The 10,070-nt window shown below is 45.3% G+C and overlaps 1 protein-coding gene across 1 annotated transcript; it reads right to left on the minus strand.

The window, feature by feature from the left end:
- Positions 1-3,270: 3,270 nt before the first annotated feature.
- LOC130026584 (protein SPATA31F1-like) lies at positions 3,271-9,785 on the minus strand. The gene is made up of 6 exons (XM_056117428.1): positions 9,645-9,785; positions 8,653-8,698; positions 7,874-7,934; positions 4,125-6,975; positions 3,553-3,875; positions 3,271-3,328 (listed from the first exon to the last, which is right to left on the minus strand). Exons 1-6 carry the CDS (start codon positions 9,783-9,785, stop codon positions 3,271-3,273), a joined length of 3,480 nt encoding a protein of 1,159 aa, XP_055973403.1.
- Positions 9,786-10,070: the final 285 nt, after the last annotated feature.

Raw genomic sequence — 10,070 nt, forward strand, 5'->3', positions numbered from 1 at the left:
TGTTAGAGTTCTAGACTCCCGAGAGAAAGCACAGGAATTAAGTCAAGTTACTGGTATGTGTCCAGCCTTGGCTTGAATCCCCAGCACCACATATGGTCCCCTGAGCATTGCACAGAGCCAGAGGTAAGCCCTGAGCACTGCCTGTGTTAACCATTCCCACCCTTCCCTGTTTCCCTGCCCTGGTGCCATGCTCCCACCCCCAAAATATATTAGGGTTCTAACTTTAATATTTTCCACATTCCATTTTTGTGACTTTGACCTTAAAATCTGCATCCTCTCTAAGGGTCACGCATTTGGCCTGAAAATTATCAAAACACATGGTGAAGGATTTTGTAATGTTTTTCTTACTATAATTTTGCTGCTCTCTTTTCACACTTACGGTATTTCTCTGAAATCATTTTATAGTCACTTTAACCAGAAGCGTCCTTCCACAAGGAAATGAATAAATCTAAATCTGTTATGTATATTCAATCTAACACTGAATAGCATAAACACTACTTTAAGCCATGTTCTGCCATGGCCCTCTTATCATTTGAGTTTTTGTTTTGATTTTGGTGCCAGGAATTGAGCCTAGAGCCTTACATGCAAGTCAAGTCTTCTACCACTGAGCCACACTCCTGGCTGCAGTGGCCTTAAAGGTTTAAAGGCTTCAATCCCCAACCTAATAAGCAGAAGGTAGGAGAGCATGGCTCATGTTCTCTCAGGGGGTCAAGGGAATGTGATTATTATATATCTACAGTTAACTAAAAAGCTTAATAGGGTTTTAAAAAATGTTTGCTTGCTATATTATTTTTGGGCTATACTTGGAGGTGGTGAGGACTTATTTCTGGTGCTGGGCTCAGGGATCTCTCCTGAAAGTGCTGAGGGATCATATGTGGTGGCAGGGATTAAGTTTGAATTGGCAGTGTTTAAGGCAAGTGCTTTTATACACAGGGCAAGTGCCTTAACCCCTGCAGTATCTCTCCAGCTCTTGAAGTTTTGTATTTAATAGCTAATATATTTACTTTTTACAAACCAAACCAAACCACCACAACAAAAACAATATAGTTAAATATAGTTTGGAGAAGTGGATTTATATTTCTTAGCAGTTGCTTACATCTTAGATTACCTTTGATTTTTTTTTCTTTTTGGGTCACACCTGGAGATGCACAGGGGTTACTTCTGGCTCTGCACTCAGGAATTACTCCTGGCGGTGCTCAGGGGACATATGGGATGCTGGGAATTGAACCTGGATCAACTGCATGCAAGGCAAATGCCCTATCCGCTGTGCTATCACTCCAGCCCCACCTCTCAGATTTTTGACTTTCACTATGTCATTGCAATGGTTTCAGAGAATTTTCTATGATGGTTAAATTAATAAATATTCCCCTGAAATATCATATTACTAGGTGTTCCCAGAAATAGGTGAAGGGTATCTGTTCGTTTCTGTTCTGAACAACTTCATGTGACTCATGTATGACATTGAAATCTAGATTCCTGGGCAGGGAGAAAGCTCAAATAGGTTAGCAAATACTGGCATGTATGAGGCCCTGAGTTCAATCCCTGGCACCTCAGGCCCCTTGACAGTACTGTACTGCTTTCCCCACTCAGTACAAGTGGCTGCAGGCCCCTGAACCCTCAGTATCTCTGGGTATGAACCCTATGAAAAAAATGTAAAATAACTCAAGATTCCTTGTTTTCAGTCTCTCGTTTTTGTAAAGTTCATTTTACAAAAACAATAAAGGTCTTTTTCTCTTTTTTTTTGACAATTCAGGTGACGACTCTGATGCTTTCTGAAAAGTAAGAGGTATGATGCAGAAGATAGGAAAAGATGATGGGAATCTAGGGCTTGGTTAGGAATATATGAAGTAATCATTGACTGAAGAAAAGACAGGTGTCATTCACTGAGCAGACACCAGAAAAATCCTGGAGGGAATGCAGTGGTTGAGTTCAGTGCTATATAATATACATGAAATCCATAAGCACTTGTGTGAATATTCAGAGGCAATGGTGGCAAGGTGAGAAGGATCCTGGTGAAGGTGGTATAGAACAAAGAGGAAGGAACAATCGCTCATTGTAACTCATGACTTGAGTTACAAAAATCCTTATGTGTGGTTCTTTACAGGAAAATTCAATGCTTAAATTGATACTCCTTTACCACACTATGGGCAAGCAGACTGAAATCCACCTAAAAAGGACTTGGATCTTGGCTTGACTTCCTGGATCTAGATTATTCTCAATGCAAACCATTGACTTTTCTCTCTTATTGTGCCTAGGAAGATGTAAGTCCATGAACTAGGTGCTCAGAGCTTTATCAACAAGGTCCCTTCTTTTGATCTCCCTTCCTGCCTACAACTGAAGCAAGGAAAAAGCCTCTCCATATCCTGCTGTGATCTTTATTCCAGGAAGCAATTGTTCTCTGTAGCCTTCACAGTGAGTACTCCAAAAGAATAGCTGACTGGTAAGAGAGGAAAGATATAGTGTGCTTCTGACTTCCTATAATATTAGCTGTATGCTCTTGGTAAATACCAACCATCTCCTCAAGGCCGGAGCACTTTAATATTTCACTAAAAACCCGCTTGAGTATGGGCATAATAGGTATCATCAGAAATTTTCTTTTCCTCTGAGATTCCTGACTATTTATCAGTACTATCCTCTTGTCTATATTGCTCTTTGGGCCGAGGACACCATGGGGAGCCACGGTAGAAACCAAACCAGACTTTACCCTCAATGTACCTTAGACAAGGCCTCTTCTTCTGAATAGCTCAAATCCCCTGGGCCTCCTCCCCACTTTTTTTTTAATAAGTTTTCAGACCACACCCAATGATGCTCAGGAGTTATGCACTCAGGAATAAATCTTGGCAGTGCTTGGGATACCATACGGGTATACCATACGGATGCCAGAGATCAAATCTGGGTTGGCCGTGTGCAATGTGAGCATCTTATCCCTTGTAACTATCTCTCTAGCCCTTTAAAGTTCCTTTTTTCATTGCCCAAGTGGGGCTTGGAGTTGTGTGGAAAACCGACCTAGCTTAAGTGTGTACTAAAGGCCCTTTTAGCCTCCTTCCTGCTTTTTCCCTTAACAAGTCACAGTGGAGAGAGGGAGCAGACAGACAACTCTTGCTTAGAGAAATAAGTGCTTTATGGATGGAGCTCTAGCCCACCTACATATGAAAAAAAAATTGACAGTAGCGGTTCTCTTCATGGGACGCAGACCCTGGGAACCTACAGACTCATTTGATTGTGCCAGTCTTCTTGAGCAGACCAGCTTTTCCTCTAAAGTTTCCTCAGTTAGGTGACAAAGCCATTCGTGGACAGTGCCGAGGGCAGTGGCGGGGAGGACCCGGGGCTGAGGCAGAGTGGAGGTGGTGGGAGCAGGAGCGGCGCTGAAGCTTACTGTCTGGGAAACGGGGGCCATGCAGAGAGGCCACGCTCACCTGCTTCGGAGTGGGGGGACATTGGGCCTTGGGCTTCCCTCTTTGCTCCATGGGACTCTTGGCTGGAGCCAGGTTCCTTTGAACATTTTCTTTTCTGGTTACTTTCTCTGCTAGATAGAGTATGTGCTCCTCATGCCTATTGGCTATTGTCTTGGGGGGGTTAATAGAGTGCAGAAAGGATTTCACCTTACTTCTCAAGTCTGATTCTGCAAGGCTGGGCCTTTTGTGAGTAGGGACTGGCATTCTCTGGCCTTGCACAACTCGATTTTGCAACTTTTGGCCCTGCAGTGGCTTTCTCTGCAGGGGTTGTTTCAGGAGAGCCTGGCCCTGAGACATGTGGGGCCGTGTGGATTGGGCATACTGAGCAACCCTTGCTGGTTTGAGGATGACATTCTCCTTGGTTTGGCTGCCTCTCAGGTTACTCTCCTCAGAGTGTTTTCTGTCATGAGTAACTAGAGGCTGCTTTGGAAGCGTAAGCTGAGGGTAATCCTGGGGACTGTGTGGACAGGGCGCATTCTGGAGAAAGCCATGGCTTTGGTGTCGGTGACTAAATAGTGTTTTATTCAAAAGTGTTCTTTCTTGAGTGTGGGCTTCAGCATGGAGACTTTCTCTTATTGAGGATAGTATAAACCCAGCATCCCCTTCTCCCTGGTTGCCCACATTTTTGGGTCTCTCTCTATCTTCTTTCTTTTCTGCCTGTGTGGAGACTTGGGCTGAGTCCATGCTTTTGCCAGAGCTATGAGGCTCATGATCCGAAGGTTCTTCTACGATGGGGTTACTCACACTGGCTTCCAGATGAACACAAAGCACCTGTGTCTCTGTGATCTCTCCACTGGGGTGTGAGATCTTGGAGGCCCAGTTGTTAGAACCCTGGGGTGCTTCACTGGCAAGAGGTTGCTTCTGATTCTGCTGAACTGCTTTTAACTCAATACCCAGCTGTTTTTTATGGTGGAGCTGATCTGGATCTAGGTCGCAAGGAGTATCTGCTGGGACGGAGAGATTGTTGGACAATGCTTTCTCCTGTTTGCTTAAACTTTCAGGAGGCTCCTGTGTAGTTATTTTGGTTATGTCCTCTGGGGTTTCTAGAATTATTTCTCTGGATGTCCTTGCTTTTATAGGTATTCCCAATTGTGCCTCTAGAATCTTCTTTTTCAGATGAAATTTGAGTTTGTCCAAGATGGGTTTCTTGACAGAGATGGAGCTAGGAATTTCTGACTCGCTCTCTACTTTCACCAGCTCAGTTGCCTCAGTTGCTTCTTTAATTTGTTCTTTTGATGATGTCTTCTGAGACTGAGGTTGTACTAGGCTTTCTTCAGGCTTAGGCACCGTCTTTGTGGTTATAACTTGGGCAATGGTTTCAGGGGACACAGTCCTGGAGAGAGCCACATAATAAAGAGTTGGCAGGCCTGATAAGAAGGTCAGATATTTGTGCTTTAAAGTCATTTCCAGTTTCTCAAGGGCTCCCTTAGACAGGATTTGGGGTATCTTAGGGTGTTCAGGGACTACGGCTGATGGGTCTTGTTGCTGTTGATCAAGGGTCACTGGACTCCTGGGTCTTGACTTGTCTTGTGAATCTGGGTCATTTGCTACCTGTAGCTCCAAGGTCTTGCTTTCTGGGATGCAGGTGAAAGGAGCTACTTGCAGATCTTCAGGAATACTGTGCTCCCCGGAACTATATATACAGGCAGGGACATTGCCCTGGAGAATCTGCCCACATTTTGAGTTTATGTGGTTCTGTAATGTTGCCTTGGCCTGAGCAAACAAATGTGGCATATAGACTAACTCTGAGTCCATGACATGTGAGAATGGCTCACTAGCAAGAGCAGCATTTAGGTCTATAGGCTGAGAGACACGCACACTGGTGTCTTCTCCTGTGTTTCTCCATGACAGAGGCTGCTGGTCATTATGGGACAGAAGCAGCTGTCTGGACTGCTGGATCTTCTGGGGCAAGCCCCAGCGATGATGAATCAACTGCCTCTGGAGGTGAAAATCCAGTGACCTCCTGGAATGCACCGGAAAGTATAAGAATCCCCTTCTGAGGACTGAGGTGGTCTTCCCTCCACAAGAAGTTTCCACTGTTCTAGAAGTTTCCGCTGTTCCAGAGGATGGGGATTTGTCATAGGGCAAATGTTGCACGGGACTCAGAACATGCTGAGAGCCTTGCAAAATCACCGGCAAGCCCCACTGCAGTTGGAATTGCTTCTGTAGCAAGTGCCACTCCAAAGCTTCACACTCAGCCAGAGTCAAAAACGGGACATTATTCTGAGTTTCCTGGTGTTCTGATGAAGGAGTCTCATTTGAAGATGGTTGGGAAGAGGGTTGGATTGACTGGGGTGGAGTTTTAGGAAGCAAGGGGCTAAGAGAGAGCTCTTGAAAGAGAAAATGATCCTTCATGGGCAGCTTAGACATGGTCCCATCCACGGAGAATTCTTGAGAACCCAAGATGCTGACAACCAGAGACTCACAATGCAAAGAAGGGAGGCCACAAAAGAGCTGTCTGTAATTCTGCTGCAAATCGCTCATTGAATCATTAATCTGTTGGCCAGGAAGTGTATAGAAACTACCTAAGTCTTTAAAAGCTGGAGAAGGTAAGATTAGAGACAAATGGTTTTGGATTCGCTGATAGTGGTATTTATGTGTTGAATCAATTATGGACCATTCTGAAACCCAGAAGGCCTGGGTGGGCTGGCCAGCCATACATGAACCCCAAGTCTGGTAAGAGAGCGTCCCAAATCTTTCAATAGCCAGATTTGAAGTATACTTCTGGATGAGAGAAAGTGGTTGATTGTTTTCAGGTTGGTAAAAGAGTGGTGGGTGTGGCATAAACTGCCTCATTGACTCCTCCACTCGTCTAGGAAGCCCCCACCTCTGGAAGTGCATCCATTTTTTCACATGTATTTCAAGATATCTCAGGATTTCAGGACTAAGGATTGGTGGATGGGTTGGGTCCACAGTGACCATGTGCATGGCCACAGGGTGTGCCAAGGCCTTGGCAGTTACATCTTCATTCACAGCCAAAGGTGTATAAATTGAGGGAGAGGAATTCTCTAGCTTTGGCTCTTGATTTTCAGAGATAGTGTCTGGGACTTTCAGCACAGTTGTCTGTTGGCACACTGAAATTGTAGACTCTTTAGGCTCTGAAGAAAATCTAGTATTGGAGTCATAGGTTTCCTCTGTGACTTGAAATTCCTGCTTTAGCTGATCATGCTCAGCCCAATAATCATGGACACTGACTACACTAGGTGACGTGGCACACAACTGGGTGACAGAGCTCTGGCGTTTATAGAGTGACATCACACGGACGGCAGATGGAAGTACCAGATCATTGGAGTGTGACAGGGAATGGTGTTCCGAAATCTGCTCAAAAGTCACAGTAGATCTGGACATAATCTCTGGGCAAGCAGAGCTCTGTGATGGCCTCTGTGCATCTTTGGAGATTGGAGCGTGCTCACCTGCCAGTAGCTGCTGAATCTCCAGAGCCACATCGTTGCAGATGTCACAGAATGGATTTGCGCACAGGAGTCGCCGCACATTTCCCTCCTGAGGGTGCCAGCCCTGACTGGGGAAGGAGACAGGGCAGCAGTTATTGAGGGAGTGACACATACCTGCTTGGACCTGTGTGACCTGGGGATGGTGCTGCTCTCCTCTAGGACTGTAAGCAACCCTGGGCTTGACACCCCCTCGCTGTCTGGATCACTGCTTTTTCCCCAGAAATATGCAGCAAGAGTGGACTGCTGTCTGAGGAGCTGGATCTGGTGGACGAAGTGTCTGACAACCAGAGGGAAGTGTCCGGACATGATGGTCTGGAAGTGGGGGAGGTCTCTACTGATTCAGTGTGGGGGAGTCTTTACTGACCCCGTGTTGAGAAGCTGAAGCAGAAGAAGGAAAGCTGCCCATGGGGAGCTGGTGATGAGCCCTTGGGACAGCCCCAGTGAGCATGCTCTCTCTTGGGAACCCACCCCATCCTCTGGACATTTAGGCAAAGGATAAAATGCTGGGCCTCTGTCTGGGTGCTGTGCCAACTACTAGAGTCCCTGAAGGTGAACTAGAGAAGCCATCAGCAGGAGCAGCCAGACTCCCAGGTACCTGTTCTTGAAAGGTGCAGCTGGGCAGAGACTTTTGCGGTAGTGACTGATTTTTGCCCTCATTTATCCATTCTCTGCACAGTTTCTTTGGTGTCTGACAGCATAGGCATGTAGGGTCTTTCATGAACTCTCATGGGATCCAGTCACACCTTGGATTACAAGACCACCATGAACATAACCCAGAGCAGATTTGGGTGCTTCTCCTGAGGCCTCTCACCTCCTAGGCCCTGGAAACCCTCCCAAGCAGTGTTCCAAATCCAGTGTGCCCCTGCCCATACCTCTCTTCTTAGCCCTGTTCTAGGCCAAGCTAAGAAATATTCACAGGCCAGGCAGGGAGTTGGAAAATTATAAAGATCAATATGAGTAAATCACCTTTTAATCACAGAAAGCAGCTTCTTTGGCTTCTCAAATTCTTCTTCAGTATGACTCCTAGCTGAGAAACCAGGAGAGAGTGTTACATGAGAGGATTTTGGGTTGCCTTTTACCAAGCTGAAGAATGGGGCAGACTGATAGTACAGCAATTAGGGTTCTTATCTTGTATGTGGCCAACCTGGGTTTGATCCCCTGCAGCCCCATATAGTCCCTTGAGCCCTGTGATGAGTGACCCTTGAGCACAGATCCAGGAGTAAGTCCTGAGCACAGCCAGGTGTGGCAGCAAAACAAAACAAAACAAAACAAAACAGATGAAAAGAAAGGTGCAGACCTTTGGATGAAGGGATACTGGAAATCCCATCACCCAAGTGTCTAAACCCTCCTGTACATAACTTCACCAGTAATATGTGCTTTCTGGTGTCTTAGCCATTTGATGGTCACAGCCACATTGAGTGACATGAAATCATCAGATGCCCATTTCAAAGATCAGGCAACTGAGAGACAAAGTGACTACACAGAGTCATTAAAGTAGCAAATTACAGTTAAAGACTTTGGCTCTACTTCATTAGCCTAACTCCCAGGAAAAGAGGTGGAGAGTTTTGTAACATTCCTAGGTTATGATTTTTGCCCAAAAAAAAGTCTCCTGGAAGATTTGTCAATTGTGGAATTGAAAATTAGGTCAGAACACCTGGTTCCTGGCACCAGGAGTCTTCAAGGGACAAGATCCATGGAAAACTCACCCACCATGCAGGAGATGAGGGGAGAGAATGGCACTTTACCTTTTGATGCTGCATTTCTTTCCTTCTGTCTGGCTTTCCAGTGACGCTTAAAAGACAAAGAGTTTATATGTGAAGCTTGGACACATTTCTTTTTGTCCAAAACAACAAAAAAAGGAAAAACAATTTTTCTAGTCCCTATTAGTCTGCCTCTATTTTAATTTTTGTTCCTAAATTTCTTTTTATACACTTTTAAAGGACTGGAGTGATAGCACAGCAGGTAGTACATTTGCTTTGCACACGGCCGACCCAGATTTGGTTCCTCTGTTCCTCTCGGAGAGCCCAGCAAGCTACCGAGAGTAGCCCATGCAGCAAAGCCTGGCAAGCTCCCCATGGCTTGCCATTCGATATGCAAAAAAGGTATTCGATATGCCAAAAACAGTAACAACAAGTCTCGCAATGGAGACGTTACTGGTGCCCACTTGAGCAAATCGATGAACAACAGGAGGACAGTGCTATGCTTTTAAAGCCAAACCTTTCTCATTTCTCTCTTTTCTGAATATTTTGAGGTGTCTCCATAGTCTAAACCTCCCATTAAATTCCAGGGAATGTGAGGATCATGATGAAGGAATAGAGAAAGACAGGGAGTCGCTTATAGGACACAGCACATGCTCCACATGCAGGTGGTCTCGATCAATCTCTACCAACTTATGGTTCCCCAAGCACTGCCTAGAGATACCCATAGGCAATATATCTGTCTTAATAGTCTGCCAAACAGAATCATCCACCATATTAGATGACCTTTTGTATCCTGTGAGGCAGATTCAGTGTCAGATAGCTCTCTACCTAAGGCAGATAGATATTTCAATTGATATTTCAATCAGAATATTCTCCTGGGATTTCCTGGGGAGCAGTGATCTGAGCTCTGAGATGGAAAGTACACAAACAAGGCATGGTATTAAACTTGTCTATTAATGTCAAGTTGAAACACTGATTGCTAAAAGATTCTTCTTTGAGGCTTAGTAAGTTTAATGGGATCGTAGTTTTTTCCCTACCCGGCAGCAGCTCCTTTTAGGTTCCATTATTCTATGGTAATTCTTTTTCACTTGCCAGATAAGTAGGATAATAATAAAAATAGAGCCAAAGGTATATAGGGGATAGCCAACATCCCACAGAACAAAAGTAGGGCTCAGCATGGCCTAGACCTCATCCATCTGAGGAGACCAGTCACACATCTCTAGGCCGTCGAGATTCCAGGTGCTTAATTCTTCAACACAGTGCTGTGTCATGGTAACCTCACGGAGGACGGAACCAGGACCCACAGTGCATCACAAAGCCTCCTGTTTCTCAAGGATGTACTGTGTTCTAGCCCTTTCTTCGAGGGAGGATTTCTGGTTTTAGCCTGGGACTGAAGTCATCCCCACTCACAGTTCCCACTTTCTCTTCATTCTCCACACCCTAAAGCAGCCCAGGTGACAACT

Source organism: Sorex fumeus, unplaced genomic scaffold (genome assembly GCF_029834395.1).
Source record: "Sorex fumeus unplaced genomic scaffold, SorFum_2.1 ptg000034l, whole genome shotgun sequence".
Lineage (NCBI taxonomy): Eukaryota > Metazoa > Chordata > Mammalia > Eulipotyphla > Soricidae > Sorex > Sorex fumeus.

Coding starts and splice junctions, on each gene's coding strand:
- LOC130026584 (XM_056117428.1), bottom strand. CDS start 9,785: ATGCTGAGCCCTACTTTTGTTCTGTGGGATGTTGGCTATCCCCTATAT. Junction 3,876..4,124: donor AAAGCATGGACTCAGCCCAA/GTCTCCACACAG, acceptor CTTCCAAAGCAG/CCTCTAGTTACTCATGACAG. Junction 3,329..3,552: donor CCCAAGACAATAGCCAATAG/GCATGAGGAGCA, acceptor ACTCTGCCTCAG/CCCCGGGTCCTCCCCGCCAC.